Consider the following 21889-nt stretch of genomic DNA (forward strand, 5'->3'; position numbering starts at 1 on the left):
TTCATGACCCCCACTTTCCACCCCCCACTGCTGGCAGCTTGGACTGGCCCTGATTGCAGCAACCTGGGGGTGAGCATCGTACCCAGGGCACGGTGGGCAGCGGTGTGTAAGTACTCCCCGTGGGGTGGTGACCCCTGGAGCCAGGGTTGATGTGGGGGTCCCCCTGCCCTATGGGTCCAGCACAGGCTGGAGCCAGCTTTTCTTCCCATCTCTTTTCCAATGCATGGCTGGGGCCTCAGATGCTGCCAGCAAAGCCTGTCTGCAGTGCTGCAGTCCTCATGCTGCAGCAGCAGCAGTGGTGCAACCCCTTCCTCAGAAATAGGCTCCCTCCTTTCCAAGGTGAGGGGCAGGCTGGGGCAGCCCTCACCACTCCAGAGTGGGCTGAAGGATGCTTATCCAGAGCAAGGTGCAACTGATGGAGAATGGCTGCAGGATTGTCCAGAAAGGGGTCCAGGTACAGTGAAGGGCTGTGACCAGGGGCTGGCATACATGCAGTTCTCAGCCGCCTGGGACCTGGCTGGTTCCAGCACTGACTTTGCGAATGTGTCAAAACTTTTTATTCTGCTCTTTTGAGTCTATTGCAAAAAAAAAAAAAAAAAAAAAAAAATCCACCCTTGCCCCAGGTGGCTTGGGGGTGGGGGGGGAAAAAAAACCTTTGTACAGCTTCTTCTCTCAGTTACTGAAGTAAAACTCACTCTTCACTTCTTGGGTGCGCTGTGGTTTCTTCCCCATGGCTGGGGACAGCCCCAGCACCAAGGGATGCTGAGGAGGAGCTGGCAGCCGTCTCCTTGCTGCCAAACTTCCAGACCCAAGCAGGGTTCAGGGGTGTGAGTGCCCAGCTCATGGCTGGGGCTGGAGAGAGGGAGGGCAAAGACTAATAGAACCTGTGTCCTTTTATTCAGAAGAGGGACCATTAAATAAGAGCAGAGACGGGCAGGAGCCAGCTGCATCCCATCCCCGAGTCCAGGTAGCCGGACCCCAAGTCCAGAAGGCACTTGTGTGGGCAAGACAGAGGGCAGTGCAGCTCCCTGTGTGGTCACAGGGGCTGCTGGCTGGCTCCTCAGTGCACCTGTGGCTGCTGGCTGGGAGGCAGCTCACCTCCTGGCTTCAGGGCTAGTGTGGGTGCCTGCTCCTCCTCCACCGACTCACTGCCGTAGGCACTGTCTTCCTTCAGCTCTGCAAAGCAACCCCCAGGCGCTCTTAGCGATGGGGCAACAGCAGGGCAGCAGAGACACGCCCCGCCCACCAGCCCCAGCCCTCACTCTCTGTACCTATGCTCTGCAGCTTCTCCAGTGCCTCGGTTTTGTGGAGCATCCTCACGGCGTTGTGGAGTCCCATGGAGTCCAGTGCCTCCAGCAGTCCCCCCAGGCTGCCACCTGCCAGCTGCAGAGAGAGAGGGCATTGAGTAGGGCTGATGGCCAGACAAGGGGGACAGAGGCACCCCAAACAGGCACTGACCTCGTAACTGCGCAGGAGGCTGACACTGGGCGAGGGCGTGTCCTTGTAGGTCTCCACGAGGCTGCACAGCCCCAGGCGCTTGGCCAGCTCGATCCAGTCTGACCCACTGCAGTCCTGGTTCAGCAGCTGCTCCAGCCCCTGCAGTGCCTCACTGTCCAGTGACAGGACCTTCCCTGTGTGAAAGAGGTGCCCCCATCACAGGCTGCCCATCCTTGCTGCTGGGAGGATGTGACCCTGCCTAGTGCGGTGCTTTTGATTTGGGGGGATGGGAGGGGAAGGGGCTGCTCACCTGGCTGGGGGGCAGTGGGCAGTTCTGCCTCAGGCCCCTGCTGGGAGGCCTGCAGCAGGATCTCCCGCACCTGCAGACAGACATGGATGTCAACCTTCCAGAACACTGCCCAGATCCCCCATTGCTTCCTCACACCTTGGATCTCTGCAGGACATGGAGGAGCACAGGCATCCTCACAGGAGTATCTCCTGGAGCTCTGCCCCATCCATGCCGTGGCCTGCACAGAAACACTCCCAGCGAGTTTGTCCCACTGTGCCACACACCTTCTGGCTCCGAGTCAGGTCCAGGGACGTGTGGCAGCGGCGCTGCCTGTGCCCGGCCTGCCAATGCCCTTGTGTGGAGAGCTTGGAGTTGGTGCTGTGCTCTGCAGCCAGGGCTGGCTCCCCTAGATCCATGGCCAGCTCCTGCTCCTCAGGGTCGGTATCTGTGTCGCTACTGGCCTCTGACGAGGATAGGCTCATGGGCTCATCGTTCTCACACAAAACATCTGCCCCTGTCGGGAAAGGGAGGCATGAGCCAGGCCCACGGGTCTGACCTTGTGCCTGGCACCACCCAGCACAGGCAGCCAGAGCTATGGGGAGGGAAGGAGGAAGGGCAGTGCCTTACCAGCTTTAAGGAGCAGTTTGGTGAGGGTGGGGGAGCCCAGGCCAGCAGCCAAGTGCAGGGGGGTGTTCCCAGCGAAAGTCCGACTGTTGATGTCTGCTCCCAGCTAAGAAATGTGTGAGGCCATGAGAATGGGCTGCCTGGGCACGGCTTCTCCTACACCCTGTCGCCCCAAGGCCTCAGGGGCGCCCCCACTTCTGCCAGGAGCCTGTAGGAGGCTGCACCCCATCCTTGTCCCACAGCCACCACCACACCAGCCACTCCATACCTTCTTCACCAGGTGGGTGGCCATGTTCAAGTTCTCCATCTCCACAGCCAAGTGCAGTGGCGTCCTCCCACTTTGCCTCTCCACTGCATTCACATCTGCTCCCGTCCTGACAAGCAGGTCCAGGCAAGCCAAACTCTTTGCCTTCACAGCCAAATGAACAGGCAGGAGGCCTGCAAGATGGGGATAGACTCAGCAGCCTTCTGGCCAAGCCCATGATGGCACCACTGGGGTCCTGCCCATCATCCCTGAGCCACACTCACCATGGAAATTGGGCAGGCGGAGCAGATAAGGGGCAGCTGAGCCCAGGTGAGCCAGCAGCGTCCTCAGCATCTCTTCATCACCAGCCTGGAGTGCCAGGTGCAGCAGGGAATTGCCATAGCGGTCCAGCAAAGTTGGGTCGGCGCGGGCTTGCAGCAGGAGCTGGACCACCTGGGGCTGCTTGGTGATGACTGCCAGATGCAGTGGTGTCTGCAGGACAGCAGCACATCCTCAGCAGCGCTCATAAGAGGAGCCAAGTCTTGCACCACCATTCCCTCCAGCAGCTGCAACTTGTTCAGATCTGCAGCCTCCCCTCAGCCAGGAGCAGCTACAGGAGCCCCCAGGGTTGGAAAATAGGAATAAAGAACTACTCCCAGGTAGAGGAAAACTGGCTACTCTGAAAAACACGTACCTGTTGCAGGTTATTGGAGGTGTTGATGATCTGCTGGCTGGGGATGCTAACAATGACGTCAATCAGCTGCTTGATCACAGCTGTCTGTTCATGGATTATAGCAAGGTGCAAAGGCCTTTAGAGAGAGTGGGACAGCCCCTAGGTCAGCTCCATGCTTCTCCAGGTAATCCCTGTTGCCCTCAGAGCCCCCATAGTGGCTCTGACAGACAACAAGACCCCCACGCTCTCCCTTCAAACCCCTCGTGTGCTCACGTGTCTCCGTTCTCATCCTGTGATGCGGCCAGGTGCCTCTGGACTGCCAGCAGCATGCGGGGGTCGGCGGTGACCGAGTAGTCGAGCAGGGCATGGGCATTGCGACGGGCTAGAGCCAGCATCCACAGCTGGCACAGCTGGGCTGGGGGGCAAAGCAGGATGTCACCTCCAGGAGCAGCAGCTTCATCCACTCTTCTGCATCCACCAGGTGTGGAGAGCAGCACACAACCCCAAAAGGTTCCCAGTCCATGCCTCCACTCCTGAAGGATGTATGCCAGCCCTCCCTCAAGCTCAGCCCCTCCTACCATGCTTCTGCAGCTCCTTGCAGTATGTGCTCTCTTCTGCAGGTGCCTTCCTGTCGCTCCCAGGCCCCTCTGCCTCGGGGCCCTTCATCTGCACACCCCCCTGGTAGCTCCCCACTGGGTGGGGGCCGGACGAGTAGATGCTGTTGTAGGTCAGCCCAGGGGAGTACGGGAAGCTGAGGTTCCCACCTGCGGGCCAAGACGGAGGATGGGTGAGCAGAAGGGAGCCCCCAGGGCCAGACCGCAGCCACATGAGGGGTGGGGGGAAGAGGCATCACCACTTACCTCCTCCAGAGCCAAAGCCCCCGGCCCCCCCGCCGGCCCCCCCCATGTGCGAGCCACCGCCAAAGTGCTGAGGAAACTGAGGCAGGACTTTCTTGCGCTTCCTTTCCACTTCTTCCTTATCTGTGGGGAGAGAGAGGCTGTAGGGTGAGAGGCAGCCCCAGCAGCAGGGGACATGCCAGCCTGCCGGGGTGGTGCTCACCTTCCACCACTGGGTAGTAGGTGAACTGCTTGGAGTCACTCACATCCCCTCCCCGTTTCCGCTTCAGCTGCAGGAAGACGGTGACAGGACGGTCGATCTTGGGCTTGTGGTAGGGAGGTGTGCGGAAAACAATGGCATACTGTGGGCAGGACATGATGGACATGAGGTTCTGCTCATCCCTGGAGCTGGGAATGGGGCTACCTCACCCCACAGAGCATTCATCTGCCTCGAAGCAGAGCAGGACACTCCCCACCTCCCCTGTACCTGCTTGTGCACATCTGTAGGAGAAAAGTCCCCGAAGGCCTGCCAGCCGTTCTCATCATCCTCGTAGAAACGCACCTCAATGTCATCTGGGGAGACAAGTGGCACTGGCACCGCCTGTCTCCTTGCCCCAAACAGGCTCCAAGGACACAGACCCCTGACCACCCAGGAGCCCCAGATCTCTCCTGCCACAGCCCCTCCAGAAGGTTTTGTCTGGAGAGAATGGCTTTTACCTTTCTGAACTTTATCACACAGCAAGTAGACTTCATCTCCTCCCCGCACAGAGCCCGCTGTCTTATCCATCCGTGAGATCTTCAGGTTGGAAGCTCCAGGGGACTCTGCAGAGCAAGAGATGTTGGGAGTCACTGTGCAGAAGTCCTTATCCCCCTCCTGCCCCATCCCTTTCCTGGACTGGCCCCACACTCACTGCTGTCATGGATGGGGTCTGAGATGACAGGCTGGAGGGCCAGCGTGAAGTTCCCACTGCTGTCACGGAGGTAGGCGGTGAAGCGCAACCGCACAATGCTCAAGTCCATCACCTTCTTCAGCTCCTTCGCCTCCAGCTCGATCTCACGCAGCTCCACTTCTGCCAGGTCAGGGGGACAAACCGTCAGGCTGTATGGGAGGACAGTGCTCCAGGTCCCCTTCCTACCCACCCCAGCCCCATGCTAAGCCCAGCCCTCAGCTGTCAGCCCGTGGTGCCGAGGCCCACTGAGTCCCCACGCTGCCCTCACCCGTCAGCAGTTGGCTCCTGTTGCGCATCTTCTGCTGCTTCAGCTTTTCCTTCATGATCTCCATCATATTCTTCTTGGTGACATGGAGCACACCCAGGTTGCTGAACCTGGAGAAGAGGGAACCTGCTGGGATCTGGGAGCATCAATGCCAGGAGCAGCAAGCTCATAAGGGCACATACTCCTGCAGCTGGGAAGGACCTAAGCACAGAGTGGTGCCACTCAGGCAGCAGGGAATCAGTGTGTGTGCAGCAGAAGAGAAGCAACCACAGAGGAGAGGAAAGGAGCCCAAGAAACTCTGGGCTCCCACAGGTGATAAGTCCAAAGGGCTGTCAAAGACAAGACCAGGATGACTGAAGGCCAGAGGGATGCAAATGGTACTGAGCTGAGCCAGGGACGGATATATGTAAGAGCAACTGTAGCAGTTGCAGAATAACCCTGTGACTCAGGCTGTCTTCAAAAGTCATCTGCAAAGCTGGGGAGCTGCAATCTCAAGGACAGAAGCTCAAAATAAGCTGCATATGTCAAAATCCAGAGACAGGCAAAATGGTCAGGGGAAAGAGTTGTAACAATGAACTTGTCTGAACACACACCTGACCTCATCCAGCAAACCCAGCTCCAGGGTGCACTAACCCCTATCTTCTCCCCATCTCATAAGCTGCAAGCAGCACCCACAGCCACCTCACATAGGCAAGAGGCTACCCTGGCTCCTCCTTGCACATACTGAGCAGTCATGTCCTTGGGTCCCACGATTGTGACACAGTTGCCAGCCTCGTTGCACTGCTTGCCCACCAGGCTGTGGGCATGTACACGGGGAGGGTCACTGTGCGTCACCAGGTCTACCTCGATCCGAGCCACCCCTGTGTAGTTACAGATCTGCAGGGAAGAAGGAGATGGGGGTCAGGTACAATAAGCCTAGGAGCCTGAAGGATTCTCTACAAATCCCTGTTATCCCTCCCCATGGCCACCACTCCTAGCGCCAGGAGACACACAAGAGCTTATTAAAAATTTCCTGTCCTTCCTTCAAGGCTCCCTCCTGATGCTCATGCACTACTGGCTGAAGACACTGCTCCACCCCCTTCCCATGGCAGCGCTCACCTTGACAGTGGGATACGTCTTGCGCCCCTTCTCACTGGATGCTCCCGGCAGCCCCCCGTGGGAAGGGCCCTCGCAGCCGTACCGAAAGCGGAAACCCCGCTGCGGAGGCAAAGAGCACGTCAGCCAAGGGTGGCCAAGGCCTGATGCCATGAGAGCAGGTGACAATTACACCTGGCCTTACCTGCGTGACGTACTTACCTGCTTTGGCTGCTCAATAATGACAAGGTAGGGACCTTCCACTGGAAGACAGAAAGGAGAGGTAACAATGAGAAACATGGGATAACCAAAGTTATGCTCTCACTAAGGATGCTGGAGATACAGGGACAGCACTGAAGACGATGTGACCCCTGTCTGTCCCATGGGGGTCGCGAGAGCCCCCAAACCCTGTGCTGTCACAGCCCAGCTGGGAACAGCAGTCAGAGTAGCAGGAAGAGGAGAGGGCCAGAGGATGTTCTGTCACTTGGGGAACAGGAACCCCCAAGAGGTCACTGTCCAACCTGGCAATCCCTGGTAAACTGAGCAGCAGGACCAGACGGAACAAGCCCCATCCTGGTGGAATGGGGCAGGGATTCCCAGACGGCCCACAATGGAACCAGTAAGGACAAAACCTGCGGTGCTTCTGGGAACTAAGAGGCATGAGTCAATCTGCTGGGAAACTCCACTGCAGCTGGGGACCCCCCAGAAGGGTACAGCCAGAGGGGCCCTTACCTGTCTCCATCAGGGGCTCCTTCTGCTCCATCATGTGGGAGCCAAAACTGAAGTCATCATAGTCAATCCCATCCAGGCACTAGGTGATGGGAGGGAAGATGAGTGTGATGAGTGTGTTGGGGCTGGAATCCCCCAACTACCCTGGGAGGGTGATGGCAGTCTGGCACAGAACCCCATCGGGGCGGGCACAGATCCCTGTCCCTCCCCGGGAAGAGAGGTGGGCAGGTGCAGACCCCTCAGTGCCCACCCTGAAGGCTGACACAGACCCTCGCACCTCCCACCCCGGAAGCAGGCACAGACCCGCACCTCCCACCCCACCCCTGGGGTCGGGAACTGCCCCCTGCCCAGCTCCGGGGCCGGGACGGGGACCAGGCAGCGACACCCCCCCGGGCCGATCCGATCCGATCCGATCCGATCCGATCCGTGGCGCACTCACGGGTGGGAACTGCTCGTCCATGTCGGCGCGGGGCCGGCCGCCGGCCTGCGAAGAGAGGGGGGTTGAGCGGGGAGCGGGGCTGCAGGAAGGCACCGCCGCTCCGGAAAGTCCCTAGAAACCCCGCCGAGCCGGGAAATGACGGGCCCGCGCGTCAGCGGCCCGCCCCGCCCCGCCGCGGCCGGGGCACGGCCCGACCCGGCTCGGGGCACGGGGCACGGGACCGGGAACACGGGACACGGGACGCCAGGGTCGGCCCAGCACGGCTCGGAGCCGGGCTCTGCTCGGCCCGGCTGCTCCTGCGCCCGCCGGCGGCCGCCCGGGGCAATGGGACGGGCTGTCCCCTCCTCGCCTGGGAATTTTGGACTCGGAGCCCCGGGCGGGCTGGAAATCCCGGAGCACTCCCGCCCGCCTCCCCCGGCCATTCTCGCTCGGGCGCTGCCTGGCAGCTCCGGGGCCCCAGATGTGCCGTATTTTCCCCCCGGGAGTACGGAGGGATTTACCCCGCACCGTCCCCGGCCGCCTGTACCGCTACGGGTGCCAGTCCCCGCTGTGCTGCCATCAGCCCTTCCCCAGCAAGACCTGCAGTGCAGCACGGCTGAAACCACCCGCCCGCGCCATAAAGCCCGCAGCAGCCCCTGGGTCCCCCAAGGTCCCTACCCCACATCATCCCATCCTGCACAGGGATGTGTCTCCCTCACCGGGATGTCGTCTCCAAGCCCCTATGGACTCAAACAGGAGTCGCCCCAAAGTGCTGTCCCCTAGCCCACTGGCTCCCCTCTGGGCAGGGGAATCTCTCCAGAACTCTGCAGACCGAAGCAGAGTCTGCAGCCCCTTGCCAGGCACCCAAAGAGGTGCTTTCCCTCTCCCCAGTTTCAACTTACACAGCAACCCCTGCATCCTTCCCGCGGAGGTGGCCTGAGAGAAGCACTCGCTAGCCATGTTCCCATTGCCTTCTTCCCACTGGCTTCAAAGTGGAAGCGGCAGTCCCAGAGCTCCCTGTGGGAGCATCTCCCACCGCCCCAGCACTCAGCACTGGATGCTCCCCGCCGACCCCAACGAGGCACTGCCAGCAGCAGGGGCCCTTCCCTGCCGCCCACAACGCTCACACCCTCCTACTCACCGGGGAGGAAGAGGCTGGTCTCAGCAACCCGTCCAGCCCCAGCATCGCCACAGGGACTGCCAGTACCACAGGAGTTCCGCTGGGGTCAAGGTCTGCCTGACCACAGAAAACCACCGGTGACTTCTAGCAGAGGGGCAGGATCCGGGGAGAGCCTACGGGCATGCTCCGCATCTCTTCTCACTAACCAGTGAAAAGAAAGAAAGAAAGAAAAAAACCGTATCTGACTCCACGATGCCCTCATACCATGAATTTCTGAATCAGTGGTTGCTGCAGGTCCCACTCAGGGGATTTTGAGTGTGTGGGAGAAGAGGGGAAGGAAGGGGATTGTTCAATCCGTGCGTGACTCATATTCTTCAGAAGCTGAACAGAGCCTTTTCAAGGAGATTTTTCAGCCACTCAAGTCTTCCAAAGGGGCTGTCCTGTGACCCCAAGCCTGAGGCTTTTCCTGTTTGGCCTGCCACCTAAGATCGGAGATGCATCCCAGGCAGCTGTGCAGCCTGGGATGTGGGGTCTGTGGGACCTGCAAGCACAGGGAAGGGTGCAAGGAAGGGGAAGGTAGAGATCCAGGAGTGCAAAATGAGGTGGGGACCTTCCTCCTGCCATTCTGCAGGGGCTTCCAAAGGCCTGGGAACATGGACACAACCCCCTGATGGTCTGTGGGAAGCAGCACAGACTGCCTGCTGTTGGTATCCCACCGATCATCCCACCTGGACAGCTTCAGCCTGCCACCATCATCTGCTGGCACAGATCTTCCAGAGAGGTGAACAAAGGGACAACCAACCTTCCTCAGTGTGCTGGGAACAGCCACCTACCCTATCCACTGAGTCTGGTGGGGGAACTCAGGCCTGAACCTGTTGGATAAGAACAAACTGTGCCCCTTGAATAACACAACTCCCCTTCTCCAGTGGCATCAGCTCTATCTCCTCTTGAGGGGTTTTTACAGCTTGATCACTGCTGCCTGGGACAGTTCCACTTGTTGCAGCAAACAGCATGATTAAAGAATGTGATGGAGTCGTGCCTGTGTCTCCCCATCCCACACAGCTCTGGCTCTCTCTGGAGGTTGCCAGCCCTATCCCTGCACACTTGTGCAGTGTGTGCTAGAGGAAGCCCACCTTGCTTGCTGAGCAGAGATGGTGTCACCACCTGCCTCCTTGTTCCTAGAAAAGCAACCTCAGGCAACCTCAGACCTGCTCTCAAGGGGAAGTTCTGCCATCTGTGCCAAGCACCATGCCTTTCTGGCCCCCAGGACTTGGGGTTTCCCCTAGGAGTGTAGCACACACAGCTTTGATCCCCCACACATCCCAGAAGGGAACACATCTCTCCTTCCTCCATCAGTAGCATGCCCTGCTCTGTGTTACCCAACATGCCCCTGGATCATGGGCTTGAACTCCAGACCCCATTTGCTTGGCTAATTCCTCCCCATCTTCATGCATACCTAGCGTTCAGAAAGGATTCTCTGGGCATTGCTGGGAATGGGGGAAAAGAGCAGCAATCCAGCTGCAAAGCACTGCCCAGAGCAGCACCAGCTCCCTGCCGTGGAGTGCAGCACTGCCATAGCACCCTTGCCAGATGGCACAGCCTCCCTGTGCCAGCCAGGCTGCTTCAATTAAAGGCCAGCCTTTGGCTAGCAGTGTGAGTTAAAGCCATTCTTCCATGCCTGCAGCTCCTTGAACGTGACCTAGTAATGCAGGTGCTATTTTCTTTCCTCCCATGACAGTCGGCTGACTTGCAGAGCTGATGCCCTGCAGGCAGGAGGGAAACATACGTCAGCCTATCTGAGGCAGGAGCGTTCAGTTAGCCATGGGAAAGGGTGCTCCAGAAATGCAGGAGGCAGCACGAGTGCAGCCCTGCTCTGAACTGCGCTAGTGTACAGCTGACATGTTCCAGCCACTCAGCTGGCTGCTCCTCTAACATACTCTTCCCTTCGCATTTTGATTTCCCTGGGGTCTGCTAACACCGGCAAACAATGGCCCTGAATACTTGGCCTTGCTTTCTGCACAAATCCTGTGCTCTGCTTCATTCCTGGAGTCCCAACAGCTACTGGCAAGAGGCTGCTGAGTCTCTCTCATATCACATTCAAAGTGACTTTGCTCTGAGGCCCTTCCTGGAAACCAAGTTCTTGACGAGCGAGTATGGCAGAGAGAAATCCCCTCTCCCTGAAAACTTTCTAAGCCTTCCCCTTCTGACAACCTGCCTTTGAGCACTGAAGCCATTTGTATATCTCTGCGAAAAATGCCTTTACTCCCATTGTGGCTATCAAGTTGGTTTTGGCAAACCCCAGACACCCACTGATCTTCTGGTTTTCTCCTCTAAGGGCCTGTAAATCAGCTCCTCTGCTGTTCTGAACTATTAATCCAGCTGTATGCCCTCAGAGAACCCCTCACAGCGTCAGCCCTGCGTTTGCTGTCTCTCACTCTCTCCAGTTTCCATTCTGCCCACAGTACCACTGCCGTGTCGGTGCCCACGGCTCCGTTTGGGCTGGAGCTTGCCGAGCCTGCGGGCACGGATCTGCCTCGGAGCTGGCAGCAAGCCGGCCCTGCTCCAGCGCAGGCAGGGCTCAAGGACGAAAGAGGGAGAGCTGCAGGATGGGGCAGAACCCACTGGCAACAGAGAGAATATGGAACTTCCCCACCAGCAGGGAAAAGGGTGTAAGCGCCAGCGCTGGGACTTGCTGTCTCCTCTCCCCTCCAAGACAGCAACTGTCTCTCCGACCTGGATCTTCCCAACATCCCCTACCCCAGCTGGCCGCATGGACAGCCCAGAGGCAACCAGGGAGCGGCGTAGCTGCTGGAGCGAGAGAGAGCCCAGGACCCTTCCGCTGGGACGGGCAGCCCAAGCACATGAACTTTAAACCTCTGAATCGCTCAACTCCCTTTCCCTGGGAACCGTTCTCCCCCTAGCGCGGGCAGCTCTGCCCGCCGCCGCTGGGGCGCGTCCCCCCGGCACCCCCAGGACCCACACCCGGCCCGGCCACTTACCTTCACCCCAGCCTCAGGCCGGCCGCCGCGCCCCGCCGCCGTACCGGGAAAGTCCCGAGCCGACTCCGCCTCCCGGGGCTTCCCGGACCCGGCTCCGCCCGGCGGAGACAGCGGGAGGGCGGGCCAGGGGTCCCCCGAAGGGACGGGCATCTCCGGGCCGCTGCATTATGGCTCCATCGCCTATCCGCCACCTGGCTGGCATTGGGGTCAGGGAACCGAGCCCCGGGCTCATGGCTGTCCTCCGAGGGGCGGACAGGACCCTTCACCCCATTCCCAAAGCCAGCTGCTACTCCAGCGGGGAAGGACCATCTGCCTCACCCATGGCTGATTTTCACTTTTATTATTGTAAATTCGCTGTTGTCTTTATATATACTTTTTAAAAAATATATTAGATACAAAAGTCAGAAAGGCTCCTCTTTGAACTACATATACTGGTGGATTTACAGGCTGGTTTGGAAAAGGTGGGCAAACAGGAAAGCCCAACTTGATCAACGCGCACAGCAGCAGCAGCAGCAGTAAATATCCCTCTCCAGGGACAAGGGGATTATATATATATATATATATATATGTATGTGTGTGTATATATATATATATATATATTTGTAGATCTATACATACACACACATGCATACACACACAGCACTCATACCCCTCGACATCCCAAGCCCTGCCCAGGATACCCCGGACTGCACCTCAGCCCAAGGATGCTGCAGCTGAACGGGATGGGCTCCTGCCAGGCAGGCATTGGCCAAGGCACCAGAGGACGGATTTGGGAGTCCCAGAAGAATGGGGCACATGCTTCCTCTGTTCCTACATAAGTGCTTCCCCTTTCCATGGCTGCACTCTCTGGGACAGCTGCTGGGACAGCTTCTGGGACAGCAGTGGCACAAGAGCATTAGTCCACTGCTCTGCAGGCACAGTGCCTGCAGGACACCCCCTGTATGATGGTAAATTTGGAAACTCATTTCCCAAACTAGCTGGAAGCAGGGGAATGCTGTGACCAGGGAGGTGAAACCTGCCTCTCAGCAATTCTCAAAGCTGAAAAAAATGTGGGGAAAGTCACCCACTGATGGCATAGAAGGCCCTGAGCAGTGAGAGCCCTGGTGCAGGGGGGTCAGCACAGTCCAGCTGGGGCTGCTGGTGTCATCCTGCAGCAGAGTGAGACACCAGCCCCACTGGGAAGGCAGGCAGGGAGAGACCCCCTGCTGCCATCCTTAATGGGGCTGCAGACAGACTGGCAGTGCAGTCACTTCCCAAGGAAGGGAAAAGGCACTTGGTGTTTTTTGGCTCCTCTGACAGTCACTGTGGCCAGCTGGAAGGCTTGCTCAGCTGAACCTTACCCCTGTGGAGGAGGGAAGAAGAGAGATCTCATCCCCTTCCAGCACACAGGCTTGTGTGGTGAAGGGAGGGTGAGCCCCCTGTTCCCCCATGTCCCTTACATGAGGAAGCCTCTGTATGATTGCCTTCAGCAGCCCGACTCAGACCAGGCTACCCCAGAGGCTCACTGGCAGATCCTGGCACTGATGATAGCACCGGATTGGCATCCCCACACCCCAGCAGCGACCCCAAACCCTGTGGGCAGGGAGGGGACGGCTCTTGCAGAGGCAGCAGCTGCCAGAGGAGCACTGGACTCAGCTCCTGCTGAGAGTAGAGGGCACCGCAGGCCCACGTGCACACACACACACAAACACACACACACAAACACGGCAGCGGGGTTTTCAGAGATATTCAAGGTGGGGAGTCACTGTCAGAGCCCAATTTGGGGTCTCCACTGTGGGCTGCCTCCTGTGGGGGTCAGGCCATAGCCAGGCCCTCCACATGGCTGTGGATGTGGGCTGTACTGGACAGGCTGCTCTCGCCTTTGTAACTTTTGGGGGCCCGGCTGGCTTTCAGCAGGACCAGGAAGGTGTCCGTGGAGATGGCCCCAAACTCAAAGGTGAACGTGCCGTAGAAAACCAGGACATCAATGATGAAAATCCACTCACACAAGGCAGCCACGTGCTGTAGCACGAAGCTCTCCTGGATGAAGAACACACCACCTGAGGGTATCCCAGTCAAGGAAAGTACAGCTGAACCCCAACCACCCCATGGAGGACCACGTCCCACTGTTACCACATGCTGGGGTGGACGTGAGTACCCATCCTCTACAGGAAACATATCACCACTCCTAACACTAAGAAACTCCCACATGCTTCTCCCAGCACTAGGAGGGTCCTGGCATGGGTGAAATCATGGCACACATGCCCAAACCAGCCTTGGTAAATCATGGCACTGATGCCAGGCTGGGATTATCTGAAGAGGCCAGGGCAGGAGGAGCTCAGGCTGGAGGTCTCAGTGCAAGCCAGGTACCCAGATGCTTCAATTTCCCCACACTCCCTGCTGCTTCCTCAAGCCAGGCTGGTGGACCCCATCCTGCCCTTTGACAGGATGCAGTCAAAGATGATAAAACTCAGCCTTTGAAACAGGGTTAGGACTGTTGCATCCCAGTCCTACAGCACCTCCTGTCCTTCTGTGCTGCATGCTGGCCCACCCCAGAGAGAGGGCCTGCTCCCACTTCTCCAGATCTTACCGCTACTGGAATTTCTTTATCCTTCTCCCACTCCCACCAAAAATCTCCGGGGAAACCTACTGCAAGAGCTACTGTGGGTGAGGGGAGGAGGTATGTATATCCCTCCAGGTGAAGCCTTCAGCAATACCATGCTTCTGCAAGTGAGACCAAGACCTGGGAGAGCTACAAAAGCAGGGACCTGACCTGTACGGTGTAGAGCCCTCTGCTCATTTCCCCCATCCCATCAGGAAAGATCCCAGCCCTTTCCCCACACTGCCCTCACCACAGCTCGCTGCTTGCCCACTCCCAGTCCCCAGAGCTTACAGAGCACGATGGCCACAGCAGATGGGCACCAGTCCTGTCTTCCTTGTCCTTACATGCCCTTCCTGTCCCTCCCAGCTGGCATGGCCCTGCAGCAGTCCTGCCTTTCCCAGCTCCCTGCCTGCTTCCCAGCCTGCCTGCCTGCTGTGGTGACAGAGCAGGACCCTGCTGCTATGTGCCAGGCCCACAAGCACCCCCAGGCTCCTCTTGTGCTGCTCACCTCAGCCAGACCCCAGCCAGCCCCTTTGGGACCCATGGACACTGCATGCTTTTTCCCCCTTCCTGTCCAATAACCACTACCTTGTTTCCCAATTTATCCCTAACCTCAGCCCCAAATAAACTCCTCACTCCCCAGCCACACACTTGGGACCATTCTTTGAGCTCCAGCCCCCCTGATGCCATGCCCCCCTCCCTGGTAAAGTGTTTGCAGACCCCAGCACCTGCTCATGAAGCCCTTTCTTGTCCCATGAGCAGGTTGGCTGGCGAGTGCCTGGAAGTTCTGGCTGGCAAAAGTGCTACCTGGCACCTGCACACAGTGCTTCTGTACTCAGCTTCAGAGAGGTAATTCAGATGGACTTTGCATTGCCAAGGGCTCAAAATACCTCTGTCCCATTAAAAAAACCCAACAATTAACCAGACCTGGATGGTGTGTGACTGGAACCTGCAGTGGTGGCTGGGGAGCAGCAGCCAGGGCAGGAATGGTTTGGGGCATCCCAGCACCCCAAGAGACACCCACCAGCATCCCTTCCCCTCCTCAGCCCCTGCCCAGCCCTGGTACTGCTGTTCCTCCAGCCTACACCTGCAGGGAGCTGCCCCTGCTTCAGGCCCTGCCCACCTCCTCTCCTGGCACCATGCCTCACTGCCAGACCAAAGGGCAGAGAACATGGGGCACATACCCCACCGTGAGGACCACCTTTCACCAAGCCTATTCCCAATCTTCTTCCCACACCCTGCAGGATACTGAAGACGAGGGTGAAGAAGGCCACAGTGGTGAGGATGGTACGTAAGTGGCCGGTCCAGTACTGCCCTCGGGTTTTGGCCATGCGGTAGGTGAGGATGGACTGCAGGAGCAGGAACAGCATGCTGGTGGGAAAGGCCACCCCCGCCCCAATGTAGTGTAGCACCTTGGCGTGATCCACCTGTGGGGAAGAGACCGTCAGTGCCAACACCCTGTGACACTGCCTATCACAGCATGACTCTGCCCCAGGAGTTGGACTCCTGCCCAGGAACGGGTGCAGACACTGCTGGGAGCAGGTCCAGGCAGCTCACCCTGTGCCTGATTCCTGGCTGAAGTGCAGACTTGGATCCAACATCTACTCCTGGGATCTCAAAGAGCTCTGCTTCTTTTATCCATGGGCCAGCAGCCCTGCTGTGCCCAGAGGCTGTCCTCTGCCCTGAGCAACATCAGGGACTGCCTGCACCCCTCCTGAGGGTCACAGCCCAGCGCTGCTCACCACGGCCGGGGCACGAGGGGGCCTGGGGCCCGCAAAGCTTCTCCCGGGGCTGGCGTGGGCAGCAGCCTCCTGCCAAGCAGGAGGGCCTGGCTGTCACAGGCAGCTGCCGCCAGGCCGGTGCTGGCAGTGCAGGCAGGGGCTGAGCAGCGCCGTGTGCTGCCAAGCCCGGGCCCGCTCCGGTCCCTGTGAGCACAGGCTCTGCCCCAACAGTTTCCTGGTGTCACCCCCTGGGCAGGAGCAGGAGCAGCCTGAACAGCATGTCCCTGCCCCTGCACGTGCCCATGGAGAGGACAGACAGTGCAGAGGGGGCTCAGCTAATGTAAGGGTTAAACCAAACCAAACTAGACTTGAACTGTGAATACACAAAGAGGACTTTCCAGCACCCTGGGAAGCACAGCACTGACTCAGGGGAAGGGAAGGACTATATGGATGGGACGCTGGACCAAAGCAACCACCCCAAACCCTACCCTGCTAAGCACAGCCATTGCTCTGCTTCAGCCAAGGCTCTCTCCTGCCCCCCTATCCCAGGGACTCCTGAGGAGATGCCCTACCTGAAAGTTGCCAACCATGGTGAGGCCAGCAGCGCAGACCCAGCCAGCGGCCAGCCCCAGGGTGTTGAGGAGGGATGGCCCCAGGCGCTCCAGGAGGTGGGCATAGCGCAGCAGTCCCACCAGGATGACTGCGGGAGGGAAACACAGCCCCATCACTGTCTTCAGCCCCCTCATCCCACTGCTGCCCCATGCCAGGGTGGGTGCAGGGCAGCCTCTCCCAGCCCTGCTTCCCCTGGGCTGCTTCACTTACCCATGAAGGAGCCCAGGCTGCAGATGAGGCTGAAGAAGCAGCTCTCGGGAGGCAGGGTGCCACACTTGCTGTGGGGACAAAGAAGACCCACGGAGCCCTCAGAGCGGGGGCACTGGGGTGTGTGCTTGGCTCCCTCCTCAGGACACCCTCCTGGGTTGCCCTGGAGGGGTCTCAGAGCAGCTCTGCCCGTGCTCCCACCCTGAGGCTGCTCACCTGACGAGGGGGATGTGATCCAGTGTGCAGCAGGAGCTGGGGCCATCCATGTCGCATGACTGGTTGTAACTCCTGCCAGCAGCAAAGGGAGAGGTTAGGAGAGCTGAGATGCTGCCCAGGGCCCTCCTGTCTCCTGCCCACAGGCCCTGCAAGGGCAGCTGAGCTGCTCTGCAGTGAGTGCCGCCCGGACCCAGGGATGTGCCCACACCATCCAGGGAGTGACCCACTGCCCAACAGGGAGCATCACACCTGTGTTTCCACAGCCTGTTCCCTGCCTGCTGGCTCTGCTGCTCACCCGGGGCCCCAGCCTGTGAGGGAGAGACCATGGCAGGCCAGGGGCTGCACAGGCCGGGGTGTGGGCTCAGGGGGTTCAGGCAGCCCCACACCCACACAGGAGCAGGAACACCCACCTACCAGCCCCCTCACATATTCCTGGGATGGAAGCACCAGCAAAGCCGGGCACACAGACACTGACAGCTCCAGGTTTGCAGGGGATGGGTTGGAACACTGAGCTGTGTGGGAAATGGCCCCCACAGCCAGAGGCACCCCCGAGGCAGTGCCACGGAACCCGGGAGGGAGGGAGGGAGCTGGGAGGCACTGCCTGAGGGACATGACAAGAGCCAGCCCCCAGGCTGCCCTGGAGCCAGACACACCAGCAGTGCACCCGGGGTAGTCCCAGCACTGCTGGGCCGGGCAGGGCTCTGCTGCCCGCACCCATGGCAGTGCCCTGGGAGCACCTGCTGCACCCACAGACCCCATGAGCCCAGGTACCCCGAGCTCTTATCAGCCCATCCCGTACCACAGCTGTTGCCTGCAGCCCTAACCAAACCCCCACCACAGCGGCTCACGCACCCTCACAGCTCTTCCAGGAGCTGGCACACACTGGAAGTGGGTTTTTGGGTGCCTCTTTGCTGCAGCATCACCCAGGCACACAGTACCTCTGCCTGGCGTGGGCTAGTGGGACCCCATGCTCACACCACAGGCAGTGAGTGCAAAGTTCTCTGCCCCAAAGGGCCTCTTCAGACACCCCAAGTCCCACGTTGTGGGGGGACTGAGGGGGGACAACATTGTGGGGGGAGCTGCGGCGGGACAGTGCTGCCCCGTCCCTCACCCAAGCTGTCCATCCACCACCTCCAGCTATGCAGCAAGAAAATGGTTAAAAAAGCCGTTTTGGAAAGGGCTGGGCTCTTAATGTTTTTTCAGTCTCCTCAGTTTACTGGTAGCTTTGTTTTCCAACCACTAAACTCAGGCGAGTTGTGGAGCCTCACGGCCTCCTCAAAGGCTGCTCTTGGGGTCGTGTTTGGTTTGGGAGGGGTTTGTTTTTTTTTTTGTTATTATTTTGTTTAAAGCAAGCAGCCTAAGGCCGGGAAGCATTATTCCTCATTAAGGGCTGGCTGTGAGGCAGAGACAACCCGAGACACATATTCTTCTCAGGGCAGAATCAGCCATCAGGCAGGAAATGGCAGCAGGTTTTTTGGTTTTTTTTTTCACTTCTTCGAACACTCCAGCAAGAATTAAACTAACATGGATCTTTCTGGGCAGATTTTTAAGGCGACGCTACAAGCCAAAAACCCTGCAGAAGGAGTTGCCAAGAGACCAAACAGTGTTTCTTTTCCCAGCCCTTGTCTCTTCCACGCCTCATCCCCATCTGGGGGTATTGCAGGCAGCTCTGCCCAAGGGGTGCCCGGGTGCTGCAAGACCATCCCATCCCCCTGGCACTGCCAGATTTAGCCTCAAGCAGGCAAGTCACAACCTTTTCCATGGAGACACGTAGCTCTCTGTAATTCCTGACCACTTATTTTCATACTTTCTCCATGCTGTGTTTTTTCAATGGCCTCCTTCTCCCTGCCTGGTTTGGAGTGAGGCTGGACTGTTCACCAGAGCAGCCGTTACCGCAGGCGAGCCTGGGCAGAGGAGGGAGGGCAGCCCAGCCCTGACAGCAGCTCGTCCCCAAGCTGTTCTGCTCCCAAAAGGCACTCAACTTGGGGACTCAACTGGGCAGGAGGCACGTGCCCTGTGGCATTTGCACCCCAACACCACCACGTCTGCTGGGGGAGAAGGTGCATCTGTGCCCCTTTAATGCTTCCACCTCTCCCATCATCCCCAACCCCCTTTCAGAACAGTTAGAGTGCAGGGAGTGCCTCAGCTGCTCAGTGGTCTGGCATGGCTTGGCATACTTCAGGTGGGACAGGTATGGAGAGACTTGGCATTATGAGGTGTTGAATCAAGCCAGGATGTTCCAAAAAGCCCATTTCCCCCCAGGCCTTACCAGTTGTGGACAGGGCAGATGTGGTTGTTGGACAGTGCCATGGCATATCTGGAGGTGAGACAACACAGGGTTACCATAGCCACCCGCCTCCCTGCACCCCATTCCCTGCCAGCACCCAGAGCAGCCCCAGGCACTGTCTGCCAGAGCAGAGGATACAAGCCTTTGCTGCCTGCCAGGGACCAGCACTCATCCTGTGGCACCTCCCGGCTTTACAAAGCAGCAAAAAGAAAAACAAGTGCATGAGCACATGCTCTGCGAAAGTCCCACTGCTGGGGACCAGGTTCCTGGTGGCATCCCTGATGAGAGCCACCTCCTGCTCCAGTTCAGTGCAGCTGCTTCTGTGCAGCCTCTTCTCCATCATGCTGCTGTGCTGCACGGGCTCTGGGGCACTGCTCTGTCACAGAGCCTCCCTGGCATGCCTTGGCATCAGGGCTCTCCACCAGCCTACACCTGTGCCGGGTGCCACCCAATGGCACTGGCTGTGCCCTGCTGCCCCAGCCCCTGGCTGGCCAGTATGGAGCTAAAAGGAGTCTGGAAAAGCAGCCAGAGCGTTGAGAGGGCATTATGGGCAGATCAGCTCCACCAAGCATTTCACTAAGGAGCCACCCTTGTGTCTCAGTCAGTGTAACAAGGGGTTCGTGACGTGCATCCTGCTCCACTCCAAGGGGTCTCAGCCCCACGGCCCCCACCCCAGCCATCAAGGAGCCCTCCTGCCCGGCAGCCACGGCAGTGGGCAGCACCTTGCTGTTACATCACTGGTGGCTGTGATTAAAAATAGGTCCCAACACCAGTGTGAAAACTCCTCTCCCTCCCGAGCTGGCTGAGTAACAGCTGGGCTGCAAAAAGGATGATCCCAGAACAGAGGCAAAGAGCAGGACAGGTGGGGGAAACCAAGGAACAGCATCCCCAGCCACCAAGGAGCAGACCCCTCACGGAGCCATCTCCCAGCACAGGTCTCCAGAAGGGCCACTCTCAGGGTAGCTCAGGCTGTGAGGACCATAAGCAGCAACTCCAACCTGTGCCGATTTGGTCTGGAGGGGCATCTGCCCCTCAGGGTCACTCACAGGTGACAGCCCGTGCTTTGCAAGGTGTCTAAGGAAAAAACCTGGAGCATAAGTTCCTAGCACCAGGTTCAACATTTGGCTTCGTTGTGAAGTAGGACAGGCAATACCTCACGGGGAAGCTCTTGGATGAACCCGCGTGCATATGGGGTGCATTTGCTCCATCGCACACCCCAGGAAGTCCCACCACCTCTACCGAACCTCTTGGTGCCTTTGAGAAAAGTCCTTCATCCACTGCTCACCGGCGTTAAGGCCTGAGAAACAGACTGCTGGGATGGACTAGTACTGTCCAGCCAAGTGACACAGCCTCTACTCCTAGCACAAGGCCTTTCGATCCATCCACCCACCACATGGCATGGGTGCCCATGCAGGGACTACTGCCCAGGCGCTGCAGTATCTGGGCTGGTGGCGTGGCTCCCGATGCCGTTCCCCTGCCACCTGAGCGTCACCCGCACTCACGCCAGAACAGGACACGCGATTCCGCAGGGTGTCAGGGATGCAAGGACAGGGAGGCACATGCCAGCGCTGCTGCAGGGGACGCGGGGACCACGCAGGGCGCCTCGAGGGTTTCAGGGAGGTGTGGGAGCCCCTGAGTGTCCAGAAGTGCCCCAACATGACCGGGAACAGCGGCTCTCCGCAACCTCCTGCCCGCTGCATCCCACCTCACAGCATTCCACTCTAGAGCATCCTCCAACCCCCGGCCCTCAGTTATCCCGCAGCATCCGGCCCGGCCCCCGGCCCCAGCGCCCGTGGGTGGGGGGCTGGCGGCGACCCCGCGGCACTCACACGATCCACATGCCGGTGATGGTGAAGGCAGGCAGCGTGACGGGCAGGATCCCCCAGGCCGGCATCCTGGGGCCGGGCATGCCCCGCCGGGCTATGGGCGAGCGGGGCCGCCAGGGAAACCCCCCCGCCGCCTCCTGTTGCCAGGCCGCCGCCGGGCCGCGCTCCCCATGGGCGACGGGGCCGGGGCCGGGGCGGGGGCCGGGCTGGCGGGCGGAGCGGGCCCGGCCGTGCGGAGCGGCGCCGGGACAGCCCAGGCCGGCCCCGCCCCGGGGCAGCGCGGGTCCCGCTCGGCGGCAGGGCCGGGCCCGCCCCGTCCGGCGGCAGCGGGGAGCGGGACGGGCCCGGCGCGGCCCCCGGCGCCACGTGGCGTCCGCGCCGCCGGCCCGGGGGAGCGGGACGGTGCTGGGGCGGGCGGCCGCGGAGCGGGACGGCACGGAGCCGGGAACGCCGGGCTCCGCGGGGCGGGCGGCCCCACAGAGCGCTCGCCCGAGCCGCAGCGAGGGACAGGCTCTCGCAGAGCGCAGGGCAGGGCAGGCACAGCTCAGCAGCGAACACCGCTCCCGGGAGCTGGGGACACGGACAACTTTTGCCAAGGCTGACTCGGGCATCGACAGCCGGCTACAGGGCTGGGGGCCTCACGCCCCTTGGCTTCAGGTGATGCCGTCCCTGCCTAAACACCAGCTCTGGGCCCATATCTGCAAAAGCGTGAGCTCCTGTAAGCTTGGGCCAAAGGGCACTGTCAGTAGACGAGGCAGGCGGTACTGCGACAGGGAGGGGC

The 21889-nt window shown here is 59.5% G+C and overlaps 2 protein-coding genes across 2 annotated transcripts; both read right to left on the bottom strand.

The window, feature by feature from the left end:
• Positions 1–576: 576 nt before the first annotated feature.
• Positions 577–11734, bottom strand: NFKB2 (nuclear factor kappa B subunit 2). Its single transcript, XM_066191314.1, has 24 exons — positions 11659–11734; positions 8681–8860; positions 7561–7605; positions 7125–7203; positions 6615–6655; positions 6417–6515; positions 6043–6194; positions 5322–5428; positions 5015–5173; positions 4821–4925; positions 4591–4676; positions 4327–4465; positions 4128–4247; positions 3846–4031; positions 3541–3682; positions 3289–3403; positions 2879–3086; positions 2619–2788; positions 2354–2456; positions 2011–2240; positions 1748–1817; positions 1459–1631; positions 1272–1383; positions 577–1176 (listed from the first exon to the last, which is right to left on the bottom strand). Exons 2-24 carry the CDS (start codon positions 8723–8725, stop codon positions 1061–1063), a joined length of 2802 nt encoding a protein of 933 aa, XP_066047411.1. The 5' UTR covers positions 8726–8860; positions 11659–11734; the 3' UTR covers positions 577–1060.
• Positions 11735–11841: 107 nt separating this feature from the next.
• Positions 11842–21306, bottom strand: TMEM150A (transmembrane protein 150A). The gene is made up of 7 exons (XM_066191332.1): positions 21112–21306; positions 19265–19312; positions 16996–17067; positions 16783–16850; positions 16533–16660; positions 15489–15666; positions 11842–13697 (listed from the first exon to the last, which is right to left on the bottom strand). Exons 1-7 carry the CDS (start codon positions 21189–21191, stop codon positions 13453–13455), a joined length of 819 nt encoding a protein of 272 aa, XP_066047429.1. The 5' UTR covers positions 21192–21306; the 3' UTR covers positions 11842–13452.
• Between the last annotated feature and the right edge of the window lie 583 nt (positions 21307–21889).

This window comes from Chamaea fasciata, unplaced genomic scaffold (genome assembly GCF_029207755.1).
Source record: "Chamaea fasciata isolate MVZ Bird 193981 ecotype frontalis unplaced genomic scaffold, bChaFas1.0.hap1 SCAF_9, whole genome shotgun sequence".
NCBI lineage: Eukaryota > Metazoa > Chordata > Aves > Passeriformes > Sylviidae > Chamaea > Chamaea fasciata.